At 38.5% G+C, this 26,559-nt stretch overlaps 1 protein-coding gene across 3 annotated transcripts; it reads right to left on the bottom strand.

Moving 5' to 3' along the window:
• Positions 1–5,361: 5,361 nt before the first annotated feature.
• On the bottom strand, positions 5,362–25,522 carry slc16a6b (solute carrier family 16 member 6b). Of its 3 annotated transcripts, XM_034712169.1 has the most exons (7): positions 25,403–25,522; positions 23,983–24,414; positions 17,328–17,575; positions 15,793–15,936; positions 13,934–14,062; positions 7,128–7,994; positions 5,362–7,028 (listed from the first exon to the last, which is right to left on the bottom strand). In XM_034712169.1, exons 3-7 carry the CDS (start codon positions 17,557–17,559, stop codon positions 6,760–6,762), a joined length of 1,641 nt encoding a protein of 546 aa, XP_034568060.1. In that variant the 5' UTR covers positions 17,560–17,575; positions 23,983–24,414; positions 25,403–25,522; the 3' UTR covers positions 5,362–6,759. The 3 variants fall into 3 exon arrangements, with proteins under 3 accessions (XP_034568060.1, XP_034568062.1, XP_034568061.1); XM_034712171.1 differs by lacking the exon at positions 23,983–24,414 and having other exon boundaries at positions 25,403–25,502; XM_034712170.1 differs by lacking the exons at positions 23,983–24,414; positions 25,403–25,522 and adding an exon at positions 23,534–23,710.
• Positions 25,523–26,559: the final 1,037 nt, after the last annotated feature.

Below are 26,559 nucleotides of genomic sequence, written 5' to 3'. Positions count from 1 at the left end.
ATGGTTCAGCAAAGTCTGGAAAACAGGATCTCCAATTATCTGTTTATATGCTCTCCTGAAATGGCTTGACCCCTTTTTGGATTTAATATATACAATTACCAACATCAATTTCTAAAAGGGGAAATTCACTGATAACCTTTAGATAGAGTTTTCTATGTGAATGAGGGAATCTGTGCACATTTTTCATTTGTGTGACTATGCAAGGGCACTCTCAAGGAATATTTCCTAAACTAGAAATTCTGTTAAAAAACGTCTAGAGTGGTTCGGTCTCTCACAGTAAACTTTGCCTTGACAGGACTAAATAAATTCTGAATTATTTTATTTTGAAAATGAATAGAATAAAAACATTTATTTCTATTGAACACATTTCAGTATTTGCAAAATGGTTAAAAGGGTTTGAAGTATGGTAGTTTGGGGTGGTACAGGCTAAAAAATTAAAATAACTTTTCCAGTTATCTTATTGGAGATTTTGGAACAGTTTAACAACTGCCACCCACAATTACACAAGTGTCACATTATGAGTTGCCTACGACGTAATGTGTCTTCCTCTTTCCCCTTTGAGGTTTCAGAATGAATCAGTGAGACTACACTAACATGTTTTTAAATCATTGAAAATTACGTCTTGGGAGGGTAGCCAGATTTTTTTGGTTTTATCTAGCTTCACCAGTGTTGGACATCTTGTCCTCCAGACCAACAAAGAGTCCAATGTCACTCAAAATGAATGTTAGCCTGGAGCAGTGAAAGCACATGGCTGATTTTGGTCTGTGTCCTTAACCTAAGAAGGAGGAAGTTGACTAACAGAGCTGTCTACCATAACCTCTGTTAATTCCTCTGACCATGCAGCACCAGTCAGCATGATTCTCCCTTCGTCATTCTGTCTGCATCTGGATGAAGCATCCACTGTATGTGCGTGTGTGTGTTGGATTGATTGAGCCTCAGGGAGAGAGAGAGACAAATGTGCTGTCTTGTCTGCTCTGAGGGACTGAAGCAAAGGCCAAGCAGAAGCCTCTTTGTCTGAATTCTGACAGTTGTGGCATGTCATCATTTCAGCCCGTAGTTGGGCACGCAAACACACCATGAAGTCATAGCAGAACCTGTACCCTGAGATACTCTTTGTCAACACTGAACAAACTTCCTTTGATTATAAGAGTACAGCAGGGATATTGTTAAAAGGAGTATATGAGCGAGTGGTGTGATCCTATGTGCTGTTAGATGGTGTCTGCGCTGAATGGAATCTCACACTTTGCCTTATAGCCAAATTAGGGGGTTTGATACAAATTAAACAACTCAAATGTTTGACCTTTAAGATAAAATAATTTAGAATAAAGCTATTTCCTTTCTCATAACAGTCATATCTTGGACTTCAAATCCTATCTCAAAGGTTGCGTATGCGATTCGTATCTGATACATTCTATTACACAACAAAAATACTGCATCTCCTCAAAGCTAACTAGATGTTCATTACAGGTGTGTACCAAAAACCAGCCCCTGTTTCAACTAGGTATTGGCTTTTTAAGTCATTACCCATATTTAAGACCTCACGTTTCAAGACACTTTTACGAACATAGCAAATCTAGACTGTATTCTATGTTAAATTATTAACAAAGACCAAACATCAAGACAGGAGACGATTCAGTCCCCTCTTACTGACTGGACTCGATTTTATCTCATCTCAGTCCACCATAAGCATTGCACCTCAGTGTTTAGCTAGTTACAGTGGCAAGGAAAAACGTCCTTTTAACAGGCAGAAACCTTGAGCAGAACCAGACTCATATTAGACAGCCTCAACCAAGTAGGGGTTGGAAAGAGGGATAGAGGAGAAAATCTAACTGTACATTTACTATGGATTATAACAAATTGTGATAATTTAATGAAAACTGACATCCAAAACTAGTACTTGAGTACTTGTTCCCACCCTTACTTTGTAACTGTCGTGGCTCAAGTAAGTAGGAAATAAACCAGAGCACAGACAAAGCCAAACAACACTAGTCAGACAACAGTTACCATTCATGCACTGAACTCCAACCTTTGCCTCTCTAACTCGAAATCTCTGGCTTTCACATTCTCACCCTCAAGAATAGGTCTATAGGGATTAAAATTACTTCCCGTCGGTCATCTTACCCTCAGGAAATACTATTTCATATAGGAAAGCCCTCAATATAAACTACAAGTGCATGATAAGTCTGATGATGAAAAGTCTCCAACAAAGTGTCACCAACAGGGGTTGTGAAGCTGAGAACAGGACAGAAAGCTGTCTTTCTGTGGGGATGAAGTAAGGAAGGATGCCAGATGTGATGAGGAGTAGACCTCTTAACAGCTCATCCTGGAGACAGGAAGAGATGGTTTGGAGGGTTTCAACAAATCATGCACAGAGAGAAAGAAAATAATTAAAGTTCGACAGCAGCAGGCAGATTGGCTAACAAAGAAAGAAAATGGTATACTGAAGGAATAGAGCTCCAGAGCACAGTGCTCAGGCTTTTAGAGCTGCGTTGGAGTCTACAATACAACAGGACTCATGTTCCACAGAAGGTTCTTGCTTGTAATGGTCTTCCCTTGTGTGATGATTATGTAGAATGTAATGAAGGTGTCAAAAAAGTGGCTGAAATGAAATTCCTCTTGAATGGTGTGTTTTAAAAAAGGTCAAAACTTGCACGCCAGTATTTTTGGAGTGTAATCTAATGAAGCGAGCTCTGGATGTAAACAAAAAGTCAAATGTAGACCCTCCTTGAATGAGATCACCTCCTGCTAGGGAATCAAAATTGCACCTCTGCTTGAACCTTTCATTAAGTCACAAGGCATTTCATGTTAAAGGCGGGTTTAAAGACCCACCTTTATAGGCTTCTCCAGACTGCACCATGGTTCCTTCTCTATGATGACTTTCAGAACTTTTGATACAATGATGCATTTGGTTGTATTTAAAGGATGCTGTTGGGTTTAAGTTGATCTGATTGACATACTGAGACTCTAAACCAGACTGAAGTTTGATCTTAATATGCGAGATAGGTGTCTCTCAGTTCAATCTCAATCAATCAATCTTCATTTGTATAGCGCCAAATCACAAGAAACGTCATCTCAAGACGTTTTTACAAACATAGCAGGTCTAGACCATACTATATGTTAAATTATTAACAGATCCAACATCAAGTGAGGATGCGATCCAGTCGCCTTATACAGTCAGGACTCGATCTTATCTCATTTTAATCCACCATGAGCATTGCACCTCGCAGTATTTAGCTAGTTACTGTACAGCGGCAAGGGAAAACTTCCTTTTGACAGGCAGAAACCTCGAGCAGAACCAGACCGATGTTCGACAGCCACCTTTGTGCAATCTAGGCTCTTAAATGGGTTATAGTCACTGTTTTGTGTATGTGTCAATGTAGACACATGGGCACCATCCGCCTCTCAGCTCTCACATGGGCATGACACCAGACCCCAAAGGGGCATCGGAAAAAGCTTTAGTGACAGGTCCCATGTGACAGTCATCAGTTTCTGTGATGTGGGTGGCCTTATTTAAATTCTACCCTAAATGCTGAATGTTTATCAGTGTTTACCCATTAAAACAACATTCCTATTTTATACAAAACTTTGCCTAAAGTTTGCCCTCTAATAATTCTGTTAAACATGTTTTGTACACTGCATCTCGTGTGTGATTACTAATGTGACTGTAACAGTAAAAGACAGTGTTCCACTGTAAATACTCGTCCAACGAAACCAGTGTCACCTTAAATAGTTTCAAACTATGCAACAGAACTATTCCACAGCAGCTACCTTGTCTATTGTTGTGTTATAGATCATTTTGATTCGACTGACTGATGATTCTCTTGATGCCAATGTCTTATTGATATGTTTTTAATCAAATGAGCAAAAAATAACTGCAAATGATCTGCCAAATGTACTGATGTTTAGTGCCTCCTTTTCCACATTCTGCCTCTTTAACATTAAAGGTTTGTACTGTGTGGTAGGTTTTTGGAAATGATGCCACCTACAGAACTCGATGTCCTCGTGTAAACTAAGGTGGGACATTTCTCTTCCCATTTTTGTCATTTTTAGTTATACAAGCTTTCAATGTACAGTCTAACTTATGCTGTTTGTCCTCTAATCTCCTAAAAAAATACAGTTTAAAAAAAAAAAAAGAAAATGTGTATTTTTATCTACATGTCCTCACTAAGCGGCAACATCTGGTCTTAAAATATGAAGCCCATGCAGAAGTGCTATAAACTGCAGTTCATCTTAGCGTCTGCTGGAAACCACATACACATCCATTCAAAAAAGTCAATCTTTGGAGCAATAATAAACATATTTACAGCCTGGTTCAAAGAACGGCTTAGGTCTTAGTAGCTAATTTCTCTGTTGGCACGTACTGTATGGGTGGTTATTTTTTTTATAACTCTGTATTTTGGAAGATATGAAACTTACAAATTTTGCCCAAATAAGGACATGGCTGACTTGAATGATATGGCGACGATTGGCCTTAAAACGGCATTCAGGAACAGATGGGTGATGCCACGGATACTATGTCCATTTTTTTTATACAGTCTATGGTCCTCACAAACTACATGGGCAAGAATAACAGGATAAACCAGTGAAGAGGAGTCCTACCATTCCAATCCCATCCTAACCTATTTACAACAATCAATGGTTTTCATGTCAACAAATATACACAGAACAGAATCTGCTGCTTTAACAGAAAATCCTCCTCCTGAGCTATTTGTTTTTTAATCTCCATACTTTATAGAGTCATAGAGAAAGAGAGCCATCAATCACAGACACTACCGCTGTTCAGCCAGCAGAGAACACTGTCAGGTTACTTCTAACAGCATTGGATGAATGGAAGGGAGAGGTATGAGTCAGTCAGATATGCTGCTCTGTAAATAGTCACTGAGGGAAATTCATCTTTAAGTTGTCCACTTATACACTGCTATCAATAGTTCAATGGAAATACTTCAGTTTTTTCTTTCTTTTTAGGTTCCAAGGTTTTACCTTCAAGTTTTAATCAAGCTTTTGACTCTGTAATAACTTCTTGATTATGTTTAAAGGGTTTGAAGGAGCTGACTATCAGTTTGCACTTTCCAAAGCTTACTGTTATCTTATGTCCCGCAAGTAAGTAATTATTTGGATAGTGAATTTATGATGTGTGTTTTCTGTTTGACTATCCAGGAAACCATAACACAGTGTGCTCAAGTAGACTTGCATTTCAACGAAGCTCTAAGCCATGTTTGTGAAGTGTAAATGGTGAAAAGAGCCACACATTGCTTATGCAGGACACAGCAGTGTACGCTTTATAGTGACGTATTTGCACACTTTTTACTGACTGTCTATGTATGAAGAAACATCAAAATTAACCACACACATACAAACAACTGAGATTCAAGGATATTTATTTAGGAAATACAAAATGAGAGTGATAGGTAGGGACCTGCCAGACATTAAATCAGATAAAAAAAATGAAAAAAGTTATATTGAAAAAGGCATTCTAAATTATCAATATAAACAATTTATAAATAAAGGTCATACAGTGGTTAAGGAAAGGTCTGTGAACTAAACTTCAAGTCTTGTGGTGGTTGGTCTTAATTTCAGGCAGCAGGATAGATAATGGGAGATAATTCTTCATACGTATGTGCATCATGGTCATGGAATGTGTATTAAAAGTGAACAAAGCCCCTTGCTTTTAAATGAGACGCAAGTGCAAAGGTTCTAAAATCTACATTCTCTTTTGTGGCTTGAAGCAGCGCCACCGGCTGAATAAAATGTCTTAGAAAATGGGGCTTTGTCTGAGGTGTTTAGGTCTAGGAACATTTAAGTTATAAGTTGAATCCTAAGTCACCTATTTCAATATGTTAATCATGACCCCATTTCAAGTACAATAGACAAAAAAGTAGGGCACTTGTTGAGGTTTGCTACCCATGATCAACAAGTTGCTACCAAAGTGAAGTTTGAACCAGGACAGAGGCTAAGACGTGTTTATAATCTACTCACTTGTTTATCATCACTTTGGCTCTTAAAAAAACAATATGGGAGGATCAAAGTGCCAACTGTAGGCTTTGGAACAGTAGTCCACAAACCAATGGGTGACGTGCGGGTAGTCCATGGTGACTGAATTTGATGAGTCACAGTATCAGAAAGGAACTCAGTGTAAACCAAGCTTTTACATTGGATTATGATGGTTTTTCAATGTATAGCATGAAAACACAATAACAGATTACTAGTCAATGCTTTTAACCAAAGCAGTAAAGACTGTAAAGTTTCTGAGGCTCATGCAAAATGAATACATAAACCTCTAGTATCACAAAATGAGCTGGAGCTCCTTAATTTACTGTTTAAGATCAGTTAAAAGTGATGCAATAATCGTTGAGTCAACATAGTGGAAGATATAAAACGTAAGGGAATACAAAAATGTGCGTAAGACCAGCTAATAGACTACCCCTATGTACAAATTGCATGACTACATTTTCAAGTTTAGCTTTAGCTGTAGTGAATTCATTCTCAATGCAAAAAAATGCATAGAGGGAGATTGTCTTCTCTTCATTTTGGTTTTCACTTAGCAGCTGAAACAGAAAAATCTGTGTGACGTTGTTATAGTGTGACACCATGTCCTCAGCTTGAATGTGCCTTTGGTGTTGGAGGAGGGACTGCTTCATTCAGAGGGTGTCACCTGAGATTTGGAGCCTGGTAGCAGCTGTTGTGGTTTAGTCCTGGTGACGCTACAGTCTCCCCGGTGCATATTCTTGTTTGTGAGGTGATGTCATGCTGTGGTGGGGTTTAAATTACAGTAGCCTTGTCCACAGCCTGTCTAGACGGACTGTCTTCCGGGGCCAAGTCCACCTCCAAAAAGTCTTGCTGGTCACTGTCCTGAGTTATTTGCTCCACTTCCTCATTGGTCCTCCCTACATCTTTGTTTCTGCTCTGCTTTTGGCAAAAGCCAGACTTGGCCGGTCCAACCAGACCCAGGCAGACAGCACTGAGGCCCATGCCCACCGCACAGGAGTAGAAGGCAGCACCATAGTCCTGTGTAACATCTACCAACACACCTGAAGGGAAAAATAAGAAAGGTGTTAGGATCTCTACATTGGTTCATTGATAGAGAAAAACAGACAAGTCAACCAGTAAAAGTAACAGAAGCCTTGTACCTCCTAGCGGCGGCCCTGCCAGCCCAGCAAAGCTCTGGATGAAAACATACACTCCTACAGCTGAGGTCATTTTCTCGATGCCCACTACGTCCTCCTCAGCCAGCATGGGGATGTGAGTGGAAGCAACTGTGCCCATGAAAAAGCCGTAGAGGGCGCAGCAGACCACTAGCCCCCAGAACTCCCACACTTGAGTGAAGGCCACCAGCACAAGGCACAATAGAACAACACATCCCAGCAGCACCAAAGTCTTCTTGCAGTTGACTTTGTTCAACACCACTCCAATGGACAAGCGGCCAAAGATCTCGGCTACAGCCATAACAGAGAGCATGTAGGAAGCCAGGCTAGGATCCACTCCTTTGCTTTTGCTGAGTTCAATAATGTAGAGCTGTGGGGCAAAGAAGCCCAATGTGGCAAACAAGCCAAAAAGGGAGTACCAGATGAAAGCACAGTCTTTAAGCACAGAGAAGTCCAGAAGTTTGGTTCTGGAAGGTCTGAGAGGATCGGTCTCTTCTTTCATACGGTCATTCTTCTCCTTGCTACCTAACTCCATCAGTGCCTTGCTATCAGCCCCTGCAGTCCTCAGGTCTACATTTGACCCAGAGAGAGAAGTGACACCAGAATCCTCTGACTTCTTGGAGTCCCCTGAACTGATGGAGGTTCTGGTTTGTTCATTCTCTAGCTCGTAAACACTCTGAAGCTGCTTGGACGTGAGAGACTCAATTTCAGATTCATTGTCCTCCTTTACAGGTTCTAGCTTGATAATTATTGGACGGAGCAAAAGTCCACCGCCAATCACAGAGGCCTGCATGATGCCAAGGATAACCAGACAATATCGCCAGCCTGTGTGCTCCTTCAGTGCAGTGAGGGCTGTGGAGACAAGAAAGCATAGGTTTTTAGTATAGTCAAGGCACACTTGCTAGCTTTTTCCAGAGTCGTCACTTGTTGTCACTCAGTGGATGAGATTACAACAGTTTACACAAATTCAAATAACAGTTTGGTTATGTTTACAAAATAAAATTAATTCAACATTCAATGTTTCTTTCCATTTCCAATTTTAACTCAGTCAAGGCAGATAACTGTCTAACATGAGTCTGATTCTGCTGGAGGTTTCTGCCTGTTAAAAGAAAGATTTTCCTTGCCGCTGTAACTAGCTAAATACTGTGAGGTGCAATGCTCATGGTGGATTAAGATAACATAAGATCGAGTCCTGTCAGTGTGAGGGACTGGATAGTTTTCTTGATGTTTGGTCTTTGTTAATAATTTAACATAGAGTATGGGCTAGAACTGCTATGTTTGTAAAAGCGTCTTAAGATAACGTTTGTTATGATTTGGCACTATACGAATAAAGATAGATAGATAGATAGATAGATAGATAGATAGATAGATAGATAGATAGATAGATAGATAGATAGATAGATAGATAGATAGATTGATTGATTGATTGACTGATTGACTGATTGATTGAGATTGGACACCAAAACTGTTCATTCACCTAAAGGAAAAATATTTATTAGTGGTTTAAATCAGAACTTACTGACTTCTAAGTAACTTCTAAGCTATTATTTTTTTTTATTTTTTTTTTTTTATTAAGCTTTTCCATTATACATATATACGCCATAACAAACGAACAAATGAGACAAAAAAGACAAATAAACAAACATTTAAACAACAAAACAGGACACGCAACACATACAAACAAGCACTCTTTAAATAAAATTAAGCTGATAGAAAATAAAAATGACACACATTGTTCATTCAAAACACAAATGATGCCTCACTGCAACAACAGCAATAATTTTATCAATATATATGAGTATTTTAATATTTTAATATTTCTAAGTCATTTTTCAAGAATAACCACATCCACTGCCCCTTTAAAACACACATTTTAGTTTTTCCTTCTTTCCTTATTTTCTAAAGTGAGGCAGCACATGTACAGACCTTCACAACAACATTTGACAAGACAAAGACAGCAACATAGCACTATAAGTCCACAGACCAATGCGTGTCTATCTTCCACCATATCCATATCCACCACTATATGTTTCCTCTAGAAACCTTCCCTAAGACTGGAGAGGAGCAAACACCAGAGGTCTTGAAAAATGTGTCCTGTTTTGTCTTTCTGCAGTCAGTTTCTCTAGGGGTAAAAATTGTGCCAATTGATCAAGGAATATCTTAAAGTTTGGGGGAGATTGACCTTTCCAAGATAACAGGATACATTTTTTGGCAAAATATGTTATTGTTATTAATAATCTGTACTTTTTTTAATCTAAATTAAAATTTGGCTAATCATTTAATAAATAAAGATATGGTTTCTGATCAAGTATCACTTTTAAAGCTGATTCTGTGAATCTGTGAATTGAATTCCAGAAATTTGTCAGCAATTCACACTGCCAAAACATATGCATTAATGTTCCTGTTTTAATTTCGCATCTTGGGCAGTTTGGTGAGTTTTCTTTGGAGATTTTATGCATCTTTAATAGGGTTAAATAAATTCTGTAAAAAAAACTTTAAGTTAGCCCCCTTAATTTTAGTGCTGGTAAATGGAAAATGTATCCCTTCAAAAATGTTTTGCCATATGTTTTCATCGAGGACCATCTCCAAATCTTTCTCCCAAACTTTCACCAAGGACACAAAAGAATATTGACACTCTTTGGAAAATATTTGATACACTTCTCTAATCTTACCTTTTACTGTTGTTGAGGACAATAAAGCAGTTTCTATCACTGATAAATTGACACTCAGGTTATTCCCTTTGATAAAAGCCATTACAGCATTTTGGATTTGTAAGTATTTTAAAAAATCTGTATTAGGAATACCATATTGGTTTCTTAACTCTATGAATGATTTGGTTTTCATGTTTTCACTAAACAGATCTTTAATTTTTATTTTTAAGATACCCTGATTTTTCCACTTGTCTACATCCACTACTGGAAAATACTTCTTAAGGTCTGGGTTGTGATCTATGGGCGAATGGGCAGAAATACCATTTTGTAACCCAATTTTTTTGACACAGTCTTTCCAGGCCAAGAGCGTGTTAAAGACACTGAAACATTGATCTATATGTTTTATCTTATTAAATTATTTTATGAATATGAGAGAACTCAAAGACACAGGAAGGATCATACTTGCTTCCATCTGAATCCAACGAGAGTCCTGTCTCCCAGCGACCAAGATATCAGATTCTGTAATTAAGATGACCAAAGTAATGCTGGAAATTGGGGAGAGCCAGGCCGTCCCTAGGTGCTTGTTTCATAAGGGTCAGTTGAATAAGTCTTGGTTTCTTATTGCACCATATCAATTCTTTGTTCAATGATTTGAGAAATGCCAATGGCAAATAACAAGGTAACATTTGGAAGAGGAAATTTAACCGTGGAAGAATATTCATTCTTATGACATATATTCTTCCAAGCAAAAATAATGGCAGTGTTGACAGTTGAATATTTTCTATGAGGGGTTTGTAGTTTTCTTTGAACAAATGATCTAGGTTGGAGGTGAAATTTATACCTAAATATTTAAAACCTGCTGGAGTCCATTGAAAAGGACAAGACTTATACATGTTTTCTGTTGGCATCATTTGAAATAGGCAAGCGTTTGATTTAGTAAAGTTTACCTTATATATCCTGAATATCTTCCATATAGTTCTAACGTACTTATTAAAAATGGAATTGAGTGCTCTAGCTCTGTTATATATACAATTATGTCATCCGCATATAGGGATATTTTGTGTTCACAGTTGTTGATCTTCGGCCCTTGAATATTAATGTGATATGATGCTTAATGTGATGGCTCAATTACCATTGCAAGCAGCAAGGGTGACAATGGACAACCCTGCCTTGTTCCTCTTGATAATGGAAAAAGTTAGAAACCGTGCTATTGGAGATAACTGCTGCTTTAGGATCCTTGTAAATTCATTTAATCCACTCAATAAAGTTATGGCCCACATTAAATTGGTTCAGAACAGTTCCAATTAACTTTGTCAAAGGCCTTCTCTGTGTCTAATGATAGAAGAAGAGAAGGTGTCTGTGTCGTATTTAAATAATTTACAATTTTAAAAAGTCAAAAATGATCAATCATCAACATAAAAATGTGCTGAAGGTCGTTCAAGAATTCTTTATAAAAATCAACTGGAAAACCATCAGAGCCTGGGCTCTTATTTGTAGGCATTAAATGGATTGTTACGAGAACTTCTTCTATTGTGAATGGTGAATTCAGGTATTGTTGATCTGTCTCAGTTAATTTAGGCAAGTTATTGTTCTGCAGGTATCCATCTAGTACAGCTTGTGAGTGGCTGCTGTTGGTCTTATAGAGTTTGTTATAGAACTCGTAGAATGTCTGATTTATTTGTTTTGGGTGATAGCTTATGTTACTGTCACTTCGGTGATTCGCTTTAATGAGCCTTTCTGCTTGTTCTTTCTTTAGTTGGTAAGCAAGTAATTTACTTGGTTTATTTCCAAACTCATAATGTCTTTGTCTGATGCGATTCATTTTTTCTGAAATTTCGTTTGAAATATTGAGATTTAATTTTGCTTTGGCTGCCACTAACTGTCTCCAATTTTGCTCAGAGGAATCCACCCTGTGAAGTGCTTCAGATCTTTCTACTTCCTTCTGGAGCTCCTGTCTTTTCCTTAGCTTTTCCTTTTTTTAAAAAATGAAACATAGGAGATAATCAATCCTCTAAAAGTGGCTTCAGCTGCCTCCCAGATAATATTGGGGCCGATGAGAGGGTCATATTTTCGGTCAAGTAATTTGTTATCCACATTTGTGCTTTGGTTTTAAATTCTTGATCATTAATCAATGAGGTATCACATTTCCATCTTTTGTTGTTAAACTTTTCCCTGCATATTTCCAGAGTTTAATAAATTCTGGCGTGGTCAGATAAAATTATTGGATTTATCCCCAATTTTTTTATCATATGCATATATTTTGAGTGGATAAAAAAATAATGTATTCTAGGATAAGAGTTATGAACATTTGAGTAAAAAGTGTAATCTTTGGCACCCTGGTTTAATTCCCGCCAGACATCAGTAAGGCCACATTCTTCACTTAAACCTTTAAGAACTTTTTGGGATTTAAAATTAGGGTTTTTAGTCTGGTTAATTTGTCTAACCAGGGATTCATTGTACAATTAAAATCCCCTCCTATCACTCCAAAACCTTTACAATTCTCATTAAAGAGTAACACCATGTCAGACATAAATGTTGGCTCATCTGTGTTGGGGCATAAACATTTAAAAAAGTGGTAGGTGTTCATAAATCAAACCTGAAATGAGGACAAACCTACCATTTATGTCTGTGATTAAATCATCCATTCTGAATGCAATGGATTTTTTAATCAAGATTGTTGTCCCTCTACTATGAGACTTGTACGAGGAGAAGTAGACCTGGCCCACCCAGTCTCTTTTTAGTTTTTCATGTTCACGGTCTGAAAGATAGGTCTCTTGTAAGAATACAATGTCAGCTTTGTCTTTTTTAAGTAGAGATAGTATCTTCTGCCTTTTAATAGGATTCCCCAAACATTCCATGATATTATTTTAATCTCCAACATGATAAGTGATACCTGATACTAGAATAACCTTTAAATGTGTACTCTTGGTCAAGCAGAATATTTGTTGTAGCTTTTATTAACAAACATTTAAAAAAAGAAATCAACAAAACATCAATATAAAGAAACCCCGACATATACCCTACACCCTCCCTCCCAAGTTGTGGCTCTGACCTCAGTGCTCTCAATTAATAAACTAAACATATTTGTAGTTTTTCTAAAAAAAAAAAAAAAAAAAAAAAAGAAGAAGACTTTCTTCCAGTAGTATTAAACTAAGGAGTCATTACAATTTTCAGCCAGGTAAGTGGTTAGAGGACCGTACCACAAAGTTTTCCCACACAATAAATTATCAGTGCACTCCCCTGCATACAGAATGGTCTCCCTCATTGTCCCCACCCTGAAGGAGGTGGAGTTACTTCGCCTCAATCCTAAAAAGACAGCTTTTCATGTCCTTTAAGTTAATGACAATCAGGCAACTCGTTATCGTTTTGAATACATAAAAAATGTAATGCAATACAAAAAGGGGGGGGGGCTTCTAAGATCTGAAGAGAAATACACTCTGACTATTGGTTTTAGACACTGATTATAGCCTTGGTTCCTTGATGAAAGTCAGTAATGTTCTAGGGTTCCCAATGTTGGCAAGTTGGGAGTGAGAACAGGTTTCTTTGGAAGCGAGGAAGACTTTTCATAAAATATCATTTCAAGAGGGCAGAGTGTCAAGATTAAGGCCTTATTTACACGGAAACGTTTTCAATGTAAAACAGTAAACTATTCTTGCATTTGGCCGGCGATTAACATAAAAACAGCATTTTGAGTGACTGAAAACACAAACTTTTTATTTTCAGTGGAATTTTTTGAAAACATAACAATTCCATATCCATGTTTATGTGGATCCTCTGAAAATGGTGATGTCACAGCCCCATTCATGCAAACTTACTATGTTATCAGTTAGAGAGACATGACATTCAAACAAATGTGTCAGTAATCATGGTGATTACAACAGCTGTTGAAAAATGAAAAGAGTCCTCACAAATGCATTCTAGTTTATTTTATTTTGTAATATAAAAATTACTTAATTTGTTATAATGCCGACTTCTGGTCTGGCATGTATGCTTCAGTGTTTTCAGTCATTTTTGCATGATCACAGATTTTTTTTTAACGCACAGGAAATATTTTTTTTCGTTTTTAATGGGGCAGTTCTCATGTAAACAAGGCCTTAGGTTGTATTTGACCTAATTGCAACCCCGTGACTGAACACTTACCTGGAGCAAATGCGAATATGGCGAAGGATTCCCCAGTGGAAGCAACGGAGGTGACAAGGGCTCGACGTTTGGAGAAGTACTGGGCAAGAATGGTGACAGTGGGCAGGAAAGTCAGGCAGTAGCCGAGGCCTATAAACAAAGGGTGAAAAAACAAAGGGGACGTGACAGCCACTGGCCGGCATGGTAGGGACACTGCATGGCTAGGGATGTGGGTCAAATATCGAAGTGTCAGGTCGCTCCTTTGCAGGCTGCGTGAGGTGATTCAACTTTTCTTCACCTGTTGCTGCAAGACAAAAGGTATGTAATGGGAAGAGGGAAGAAAAAGGGGGTTGTCAAATTTACTGTGGTCTATTTCAGCAGCAGACATGGTGGAATAGCTAGCAGTGCTTTCTGTCCCAAAAAAACTGTTAATGCTTTCTGATGCAAAACTTTTTTTTTTTATCAATTTATTCATCATCCAATCTATTACTTTCTTTCCATTAAATCATTCCATCCTCCTCAACCACTTGCTGTTCCATCAATCCGTCAATCTGTAAGAAAACTTGACTGTTTAAAGCTAGGGTTGGCAGTCTCGGAAAACCAGCCTGAATTTGAATGTAGCTTTTCCTCATGACTCCGTCTAACCCCTCCCCTCCTCCCTCGGAGCTCCTCCAAAACGACGCCCCCCCCCCCCCCGCTCACATGCACGAGCGCCGCTGATTCTCGACCATATGATTGTGACTGATTCAAAAACGGTCCTCACCAAAACATTATCATAGTGAAAGTTAAAAACACAAACAAACATGGCTGCTGTTACTACTCACAACTATCATGCTAGCATTATCCAGTTGTACCGGTGACACGATATCAGGAGAAAAGTTATAACACATATAATACTGTAACAGCTCTACTGTTTGTTAAACGTGTTCAGTGTAGATGTTCTTAATTCCTACAGTGTTGACGGTCAGTGAAGGCATCAGAAGAGGTGCAGAGTGTGCGAGTGGGAGAGAGGAGAGGAGAGGAGAAGTTTTTCATTCATTCAAACATTGATTGTTGCTTTGTTGGTTGGCATGATCACGGCCGACAGTGAACAGTTATTAAAGCTCAATGTGTTCACGAATCGGCTCGTCATCACTACAGTGTCCGGACGGACGCTACAGTACATATATATTTTCTGTAGGACTTACTGAACGTCATTAATTATTATGCTTGTTGGTGAGAGCTTTTTAGACTCTGATCCGGACTACAGTCCTGAGTAAAGCACCTCATCAGGTCAGAGGGGACAGGCCCGAGGACGAGCGAGAGGGGCAGTCAGTAGAGTCAGGGGAAGCAGAGGCAGGGGACGGGGACTCAGAGTGCACGCCGGGGAAATGTACGCGCAGGAGGAGGGCGGAACGGCTGGACGGGATTTGATTGGTTTAAAATTTGGGGACCCAAAAAACGGTGATTGGTTAGTGTTTTCCCAGGTTTACTCCGGCTGTAAATAGCAGTTTTTTTTCACTCTTTTTTAGGAACACATCATGTATTGATTGCCATCAGGACATAAAGATCATTTGAACCAGTATGACAAAAACTGTATCTAAATCTGATTACCAACCCCAGCTTTAACTGCTCTGCCTGGTTCTGTCAGTTCCTCCCAGTGAGTCATGGTTTTGGAATAGGCCTCACTGTAAAGTGTTAGAAGAGGCTGTTCACCTCTCAGTTTATGGGCAGCTCTGAAAAAATCTGATTAATGCTGACTTTGTCAATGGCACTGTTAGGAGTCCCTTCTGTTCTTAGAAAACAGGCTGTTAAACCAGATGAAACACATCTACCAAAACATAGATACATGAGTAGATAGATGGATAAATGATAGTTGGGTATTTGACTTTGAAAATTACCTGAGACAAAGCCTATTGTGATGTACATCTCGTTGATGGACTTGGTGAAAGCAGAGGTGATGGTTCCCAGGCTGATGAGGAAGCCTCCCACCATCACCACCGGACGACAGCCGAAACGATTACTAAGAATGGTTGACAAGGGGGCTGGAATGGGGATTGACAAGGCAAAAAAAAAGTAAAAATCATTTCAAATCTGTTTCATAGAAACTTTTATAGTTTCCCAACTGGTGGTTTTGTTACACTGATCAGACTGGCAGCACACTAACCCTTACCAGTTTGTCAGAATAAAGTATTTTAAATATAGTTTATCATCTTATTGATACATACTTACTCTTGATACTATAAATCCACATATATACTACCAGTCAAAAGTTTGGACACACCTTCTCAGGTTTTATTTATTTAGATTATTTTCGCCATCATAGATTAATACTGAAGACATCAAAACTATGAAATAATAGGGGCACCGTTGGCCTAGCGGTCTAAGCGCGCGCCCATTATACAGAGGCTATAGCCCTCGTTGCAGAGGTTGCAGGCTCGATTCCAGCCCTGACCATTTACTGCATATCCTCCCCCACTCTAAACTCCCCACATTTCCTGTCTCTCTTCAGCTGTCCTATCCATTAAAGGCGAAAATGCCCAAAAATATAACTTAAAAAAACAACTATGAAATGATCTGGTTTTGCCATAATCTGGATTACAGCAGTAGTCTATCCATTGTGTACTAACCCTACCTCTGAACAACACAACTGATGGTCTCAAACACATTAAGAAGGCAAGTCATTCTACAAATGAACTCTTGACAAGGCTCATGTTCATTAGAAACCATTCCAGGAGACCACTTCATGAAGCAGACTGATAGAATACCAAGAGTGTGCAAAGCTGTCATGAAGGAAAAAGGGGGCTACTTTACAGAATCAAAAATATAAAACATATTCTGCTTTGTTTAACACTTTTTTGTTAATTAAATAATTCCATATATGTTATTTCATGGTTTTGATGTATTTAGTATTAATCTACAGTTTTTCAAAAAATCAAAAAAATACAAACCCTTGAATGAGAAGGTGTGTTCAAACTTTTAACTGGTAGTGTACATGTAGGTAAATAATACAAATACTGTACAAGTCTAAATAATTAGAAATAATTAGTATATAAGCATGTGCTAAAATGTGTGAAAAAAACATGTTGTTGGTGGTATATTCCACATAGACATTTTTACAACTGTGACATGAGCTATATTTCTTGTAAAATATCAATCTGACAATCAACTGATCATTTTTACCCTATAATTTTTTGCCCTTTAAACTAAGCATTGTGCGAAAAACTTGTGACATGGACATCAAAATGAAGAACAAAATGTTCTGCAATTAAACACATGCAGCTACTGTTAGACGCCATGACGCCAGGGCCAAGGCACAACACTCAAGTAAACTAGTACACAAGTTAGTATGAGATGTGATTAAATAACTTTCGATATTTGGCAGATAGAGTTGGTACTTTAAGAGTACACAGTGCTATATGAAATACTATCTTACCAGTGAAGGTAAAGATGAAGACACAGATGGAGATGACCCATGACACTCGGCTATTGCTCTCCCCAAAGTCTTTCATCAGGTCCTGGAGGAAAACACCGAGGCTCTTAAGGGTCCCATACGTGCAGACTTCCACCAGGAAGAAAGCAGCAGCCACTGCCCAGCCCCAGCCACCATCAGGGACCTCTGGGTAAATATTTGGACCCAAACAACCCTTGGAATTGGGAACCCTCATGGCTATATCAGACTGCCTGGAGGGACAAAGATAGATGATATCAGTGCAATCATATTAGCCCAACTTAAAGGTAAAATTGTTAGCGTGGAGCGCCAGTGGCCTAGTGCTCTAAGTGCGCCCCATGTACAAAGGCGCAGAGGTTGCTGGTTTGACTCCCGGCCTCTTTACTCCCCACGTTTCCTGTCTCTCTCCAGCTGTAATATCAATAAAGGCGAAAATGCAGAAGAAAAACTGAACTTAAAAAAAATACTGTAAGTTAGCTAACCAGCTAACCTAGTGTACATAGTGAGGAATGGTCTAGATAGTATTGCATTAAACAGATGCTTTATTACACAATCTTTTTACTTGCGTATTTTAATCTGAGCTTATTTTAACACTTCCTGCTGAACACCAGCCAATGGAAAGCATGCACTAACATGCACTATGTCTGCACCTCCTCTTCAAAAAAACAAACCCTTTTCCAAAACACAGAACAGACAATGTCACATTCTTTTGGTGCCAAGAAGACCTCAGTTGTTGAAGGGTCAGCAGGTAACACAAAGCTAGTAGGCCAAATAGAAGCTTAGACAATAGACAAAATGCAATTGATGTATTTTGTACTGCAAAAGCTGATCTATCATGACATGGTCGACTCTTATAATTAGGGATGCACCGATCCGATCCTGGTATCGGATATCGGCTAGATCGGACTCAAAAAGCTAGATCGGCTATCGGGGAAAAGGGCCGATATATAGTGCTGATCCATATGGCAGATCTATTCATCTCAGTTCTATGCTTTTCTGTGTTTACAACAGCCATGTGCGTCTCCTAGGTCATCAGCGCCGGCCGGTCTGTGCATTTTTGCCCGGTGGAGTATGATGGAGGATAACTACATAGACTCTGCAGTTTAGGTGCATGTCATGCTTCTTTTGCTAACAACTCTGCCGGGACACTTGCAACATGTGCAGCGGTAATGTTTCGACGGATGGCAGTCGTGCTGAAAAATATAATGGAAGTCCAAAGGAAGAAGTTTACGTCAGCTGTAGCCTACTGCAAAGAAGCAAGAAACCTTCTGTTAATGGATTCAAAGTGTGAAGAAACGGACAGGTTATTGAATTTAATTGTTCTGGATCCTTGAAATGAGGGGATTCCACCCTCTAGTTTAGCACTTGGAACCCAGGTACAGTTCACCATCAAGTCAGAAAAGCTTGAAGTTGCCAAAACATGATTCTATCCTCACATTAAGGAATAAAGATTGTTAAATCAATACCAGGAACAGATCGGCTAGTTTCAGTATCGGCAGATACCAAAGCCCAGTTATCGATAGCGGTATCGGGACCTAAAAAGTAGGATCGATGCATCCCTACTTATAATTAACTTATAATTGACTCCAAGGGGCCAGCGCTACATCAGAGTCCATTATGGGACAATATGATGAAAGTTTGTAATTTCATCATATTGTCCCTGTAATCTCCTACAGAGACATTTTTTTCTAATATTTTGCTACAGATGTCTGTAGATATGACTGAAATCTCTCCTGCTTCCAAAGAATAGGAAAGCTTTCACCGTGGAAATCTCCACTTAAGAGTTTAGATAAAGCCACCAGGGGACCTAGATAAACAATAATGTAAGCTGATAACTCACAAACATACAAAGCAATGTGAGGCAGGTGTGTTACATGCATGTGAGCACGCACACATGCACACACTAAGTGTTGTCAGAGCCAAACTCCTTTCACCTCAGAGCTACTCCCCTCTTACTTGACATTTATGTCACAACAGACAGACAATAGGTTTAAGCTGCCAGTTCAAATACTGATGTAATTATGGTTTACCTGGAGGCCTGTGTCTCCACCCCTTTATTGTACGGTCTTGCTTGATTCCCCTATTCACACAAACATTAATTTGGTGCGGCTTTAAAAAGTGCCTGAGCTAAATTGAGTCAAGGAAAAGGCTATGGAATTATTTGGGAAGTCATTTTTTCATTGTCCTTTCAAAGTAACCAGACTATACAAATGTGCAATTTACATTGTTAGTGTAATGAGTTGATGTTTAGTTTAGTTTTTTCTTTGTGTTTCTTGCCTTGGTTCCTCCCTGTGTATATTCAGTATCAGTTATCTGTTGTCTTCCTCTTGTGTGTTTAGTGACCCATGTCCCTTGTTGTATTTTCTTGTATTTATTAGTTTTGTCTTGTGTTTCCTGTTTTATTTTGTAGTCCTTGATCCCTGTGTTTCCAGTTTAATTCCTGCCCCTGTGTGTTACCCTCCTTTTTTTAATAACCCTATTTAGTCTCACCTGTGTCCTGTGTTCCACACCTGTGTCAATTACTCTGTGTATTTAGTTCCTCTGTTTCCCCTGTCCTGTGTTGGATCATTGTAGGTCTCTCTTGTGTTCTCTCTGTGTTTCTTTTCTAGTGTTCCCTGTTTTTCATTTGGATTTCATTCTTGGACGTTTTTCTTAAGTTTTGTTGGTACCTTTTGTTTATTAAAACCTTTTATTTTAAATCTGCACTTCCACCATTTTCCCCAACTTGCGGCTAGCTCTGAAAGAGAAATACCCAGTGAAGGCCTAAAGATATAGACATTACAAACAGCTGACCAAAAAACTTTTTATAATTCAGCTTTACTTAATAATACTTTTAAAGATTTAAAGGTTGAAGAAATACTTAGAATACACAAACAAATTTAGTAAAATAGCCCAACAACTTCTCCAAATCCCCACACTTCAGATAAATTCTGGCCATCTGAGTTTGCGTTTGGATAATGTTACATACACTTAGAAGTTGATGGCCTGTCAAACACGTCCTTTAAATGTTATTCCTATCAGGAGTGCAACATGAGTTGATATTGTTTAGTTTGTGTTTTCCTTGTTTTTGTATTTTTTTCATTGATTACCTGTTTTATTTTCTAGATTTTCCCAGTGTTTCTAAGTGATCCTTGTATGTGTTTCTTGTCTATCATGTTTCCTGTTTTATTTTGTAGTTATTGCTCCCTGTGTGTCTGGTTTTGTTTTACTTCCTGTGTTTTCCCTCCTTTGTGATTGTCTACACCTTTGCTTTGTTGGTCTCACCTGTGTCTTGTTACCCAGTGTGTATTTAGTCTCTGGCTGTTTTCGAAACAGCCTGCTACATACTACCTATTAATGTAGGTAGTAGGTACTGCCTACTACATACTGCGTTTGAATTTAGTCTGTAGTATGACTGTTCTGTTTGATCTGTGTTGCAGTACACTGGGCCAGACGTCACTGAATTTCCGGTTTCGGAAAGCAGAAGTAAACAACGGCAACAATTTTCCTGAATCAGTAGACATCCAGGAAGTTTTGGCATACTGCAGATTTTGCTCTTGTTCACATACTGCTTACTACATACTGAATTTTGGCCAAATCAGTACGTACTGCTAGTATAGAAGGCGGTTTCAAAAACAGCCTACGTGTTTCCTCCCCTCTGTTGGTTCATTGGCTGTGATCTATGTGAATTCGTTTCCAGTGAATCCTGTGTCCCTAGTGTTTTTTTTGTTATTTCATGGATTTTGAGTTAAGTACGTTTCTGTTTATTTCTTTTGTTAATTCAAACTTTTTATTTTGAAGTCTGCACCTTGGGTCTTCCTTTTGGTTTTCTGACACGTGGCAGAGAACCTTGTTAATAGGCTCTACTGGATATTAAATAATCCTACAAATGATTCATCTTTAACATCTCACAGCCCACTGACTTTTTGGCATTTCATCATTTATTATGAATTTGACAAAAGTAAAATAATTAAACTGTTAGACTTTTCAAAAAATATTCTCACTTGATCCCTGTGGGGAAATTTGGTTGTTGCAGCATCACAAGTAGCAAGTAGCAAGAGCAGTACAAGAATAATGGTGCACAAATAGAGAAAAACTTTAAATAAGGTAAAAAAAGAAAAAAAAAGAAAATATAATTTAAATGTATATACAAATGTTACATATGGTGTAAACCTTTTAAATTTGACAAGGTATGATTATAACAGAAGGCCACAGGGTGAGCCCAGGGTGATATAACAAGACAAAATATAATATGCACCTTGAGGCAGTTAAGGTGTAGTGTGCAATATAAATAAATGTGGAAATACAGTGGGTACGGAAAGCACTCAGACCCCTTCACTTTTTCTACATTTTGTTATGTATTCCAAAATGGATTAAATATTTTTTTCCCTCATCAATCTACACACAATAATGACAAAATGAATTTTTTTTGTAGAAAATGTTGCAAATTAATTAAAATTTAAAACACTCAAATATTGCATGTGCATAAGTATTCAGACCCTTTGCTTTGAAACTCAAAATAGAGCTCAGGTGCATCCTGTTTCCTCTGACCATCCTTGAAATGTTTCTACAACTTTATTGGAGTCCACCTGTGGTAAATTCTATTTATTGGACATGATTTGGAAAGGCACACACCTGTCTATATAAGATCCCACAGTTGACAGTGCATGTCAGAGCACAAACCAAGCCATGAAGTCAAAGGAATTGTCTGTAGACCTCTGAGACAGGATTGTATCGAGACACAGATCTGAGGAAGGGTACAGACTAATTTCTGCTGCAGTGAAGGTCCCAAAGAGCACAGTGGTGTCCATCATACATGAATGAAAGAAGTTGAAATCACCAGGACTCTCCCTAGAGCTGGCCGCCTGGCCAAAATGAACGATTGTGGGAGAAGGGCCTTGTTCAGGGAGGTGACCAAGAACCCAACGGTCACTCTGACAGAGCTCCAGTGTTCCTCTGTGGAGATGGGAGAACCTTCCAGAAGAACAACCATCTCTGGAGCACTCCACAGATCAGGTCTTTATGATAGAATGGCCAGACGGTAGCCACTCCTCGGCACAAAGCACATGAAAGTTTACCAATAGGCACCTGAAGGACTCTCAGACCATGAGAAACAACATTCTCTGGTCTGATGAAACCAAAATTGAACTCTTTGGCCTGAAAGTCTGGTTGAAAACCAGGCCCCGCTCATCATCTGGCCAATACCATCCCTACGGTGAAGCATGGTGGTGGCAGCATCATGCTGTAGGGATGTTTTTCAGCGGGAGGAACTGGGAGACGAGTCAGGATCAAGGGAAAGATGAACGCAGCAAAGTACAGAGAGATCCATGATGAAAACCTGCTCCAGAGCGCTCTGGACCTCAAACTGCCGCAAAGGTTCACCTTCCAACAGGACACCGATCCTCAGCACACAGCCAAGATAACAACGGACTGGCTTCTCGAGTGCCCAGCCAGAGCCCGGACTTGAACCTGATTTGAACATCTTTGGAAAGACCTGAAAATAGCTGTGCACTGACACTCCCCATCTAACCTCATCAAGCTTGAGAGGATGTGCAAAGAAGAAGGGGAGAAACTCCTCAAATCCAGGTGTGCTAAGCTTGTAGCATCATACTCTGTCATACTACATAATCACTGCCAAAGGTGCTTCAACAGAGTATTTAGTAAAGGGTGTAAATACTTTCGTACATACAATATTTGAGTGTTTTATTTTTAATTCACTTGCAAAACATTCTACAAAACATTTTTCACTTTGTCATTATGGGGTATTGTGTGGAGAATGTTGAGAGAAAAAATGAATTTAATCCATTTTGGAATAAGGCTGTAACATAACAAAATGTAGAAAAAGTGAAGGGGTCTGAGTGCTTTCCGTACCTACTGTATATATGTCTGGATACAGAGATAGAGAATAGTGAAAAGGTACTTTAAAGAGAATTATAAAGCAAAGTATAAGTTGTATCAGACTATATATCTAATTCTATCATAGTCAGAAAGGAGGTTAAAATTTTGGTGACATCAAATGGAAACCAGTTACTTTAACCTTATGAACCTATCTTCAAGTGCAATTTAAATTAACATGACTTGCCATGTCACTGGCTACATCATTACATTTCTATAACCTATGTTTTCTTAGTCACTGTATCAACTCTCAGTGTTATTGAAACTTGTTTTTATGTTTTAATCTTTCCGCTAGTTTTTCAAAATAAGATACAGACCCTATTATCCTACTGTTAATCCGGTCAAGACATCTCACTTCATGTCTACCAAGGTCGGGCTATCCGCAGTGCAGAGAAGGAGGAACCTCAATGTGTGCATCCCTCGGGTTTCTAATCCTCGGACGGGCAATCAACGAATGCAGCTTAACGTTATTGCTAAATTAATCAGATCTCCAGTAACTAAGATACATTGAATTTCAACTCGCCTTTAAAAACAATTTGATGGCGCGCATGCGTGGTTTAAATGCTATTTTACAGTTTCTCAATCCCACATAATCGATTAAAATCCAATTTATTTCATTGTGTTATTGTTCACCAGAACATCACCTGTCAACATGACTGCCATTTCTAGTAAAGCAGAACAGTTTTCAATGCCATATCTGTGCGTTATGGTGACCACATCTGAACCTAAACAGCCTCCAACATGTTAAAGTTGTCATCTCACTTACCGGCAGAGTTAAGAAGACAGGTCGGAACATCAGCCTTTAGAGCAGCAATCTCGCAGTTAATTCATTTTGGCTTTAATGTAGTTATTACATGTAGGCTTGTTTGCCAAGCAGGAGAGGGCAGACATAGTCAATGCGTTTTTTTTATTTTGAAATCTACGTCACTACTACTTCGCTAAAAAATAAAAAATAATAATAAATTCCATGTTATATGGGTTTTCTCTAATTATGTTTTCGCTCCATCACAACCAGCTGCATCTTTTGTCTTCAGTGAGTTATTTCCTGCCTGTTTTGGCAGCTCTCTACCGGCTCAAGCCGGTATCTAGACGAGGGCGCGCAAATCCGGGGCTGCATGAACGCGCTGGGCGTGATGACAGATGGGAAGTGTCAACCTCTCTCACGTACACAAACCACTCCACGTGCAAATGCTGCAACCTGAAATATTAACACAGAAATTAAATTACATGTCTTCATATTCTCAGAAGGGGTTAGGCTATTGGAATGTCAATCAATCAATCAATCAATCAATCAATCAATCAATCAATCAATCAATCAATCTTTATTTGTATAGCGCCAAATCACAACAAACGTTATCTCAAGACGCTTTTTCAAACATAGGAGGTCTAGACCACTCTATGTCAAATAGACTATTTATACTCTATGTCAAATAGACAGAGTCTATTTGAGAGTCTAGAGCCAGTAGGCTATTTCTAACGGTACATCGGAAATATTGAGCTCAGGACATTTTTTTTCGACGACACTGTAACGGAAATGTAGGAAATAAAAATCCGCCAAACACAGGCACAATAAACACGGTGCGAAACATCATCCCTCCTCATAGGGAAAGGTTAGTTAAGTTAGATAAGTTAAGAGAGCACTGTATCCTCTCTCTCTCTCTCTCTCTCTCTCTCTCTCTCTCTCTCTCTCTCGCTCTCTCTCTCTCTCTCTCTCTCTCTGTTTGTGGTGTTTACTTCCAGTCATGCCTGAGTCAAATTAAAAAACAACACCACGATCATTTCTATTTTGGCATAAAAAAAAAAAGTTGAACTCCCTTTCACACAAAATGTAATCAAGTTTAAAGTTTTACTAATAATAAATGAAGCTCATTATAGTCTCTTTGTTCACTTTGGAAGCAGAATAAGCATTAAACTATTGGACCAAGTTATTTCGAACCATGTCAAATGTTTCAAAAAATGCTGTGGAAAAAACGGAATAAAGGTACATTAAGGGAGCTGTAACTCTTTAAAGAAAAGGTTGCAACAATGGCAAAGTAAATCTGCCTTGTACTAACAGGATAACATTTTTTAGTTTGTTTTGAATCTATTTATACTTCTTATATTTAGAAGACGTTGATTAAGTCAAAGTTGATTTAGGCTTCCCGTATTTAGTATGTCTTTAGATCTGTAATTCATAAGCAACTCACCTGTCTCTCAGCTGTTCCTTTGGCTTATGACGAGTGTTCAAAGGTCCTATCAAAAGTTACAACACCTCACAAGAACACCTTACAGTTTCAAGCAGAGCAAGAGGTGACCAGGGAAAGCCAAACCCTGAAATCTGATTGGACTCCATCAACTTGGGGTTAATTAAAAAACAACAACTTTGTAATTCCATATATTTGGTATAAATCTGATTAACCTGCCTTTTAAGATGTAACACGTTTAATTTACTGCAAGTTTTACACCAGCACGCTGTTTTTGTTTTTTTACATATGCAAGTCATTGCTGAAATGTTGAACTTCACAATGTTTCTTTTCTATTTTTGTATTTATCTTTGAAAGTTAAATTAATTTAACGTTATGGTTTGTAAGAAAAAATAGGTCATTTTTCCTTTGTTGGTTTTAAGGTCACTTAGGAGAGGCTTGGTGTCACACCTCGTCTTCATAATTAAGGTGCCACAGACATTCCTGCTGCACTGCGTTCCTCAGTGATAATATGAATGTAACAAACGTCAAAAAAGTTACATAACCAGGGAGTATAAAGGACAGGAGCCACTCTGATTAGACAAGTTAAATGTTTACCTGGCTGCCTTGACACATTTTCTCTTACAGCTTACTCTGTTCTTTCAATGAGACCATTTTAACAATTTTCTTTTTCCTTTTCAACCAAGACCCTTTTGTTTTACAAGAAGGAAAAGAAAGAAAGGAATTTTATCCTCACACTGTGTCTTTTCTGAGTCTTCAACTTCGTAGGTTCCAGTAATATCTCAAAGTAACTGATTGAGAAGCCCAATAATAGATATTTGTCTTTGTAATCACATTTATGTATATATGCATTGTAAATATCACCGACCCCCTTTAACTTATGTTCTCGTACACTTGACCTTCACCTCATTGACATTGGTTCTATTATTTGACCCTTGACGTTTAACTGTAAGAAATTGCTTTCTATTGTTTGTTGTCCGTTTCTATTCTTCCTCTCTTTCCCCTGGGAACACTGTCCTTCCTTAAGCGCTGTATGATATCAGTGGGAGTGAAATTACAGCCTGTTATTGTTTCCCTACAGCCTGACTTTCATTATCAGTCTTGTGGTTTCAAGGCTCTACTGATAAAGGAAACACTGTGAGAGGACTTGCTACAATAAT

This window comes from Notolabrus celidotus, chromosome 20 (assembly GCF_009762535.1).
Source record: "Notolabrus celidotus isolate fNotCel1 chromosome 20, fNotCel1.pri, whole genome shotgun sequence".
NCBI lineage: Eukaryota > Metazoa > Chordata > Actinopteri > Labriformes > Labridae > Notolabrus > Notolabrus celidotus.
Note: the sequence above shows the minus strand (reverse complement) of the source record. Positions and strands in the feature narration are given on the sequence as shown.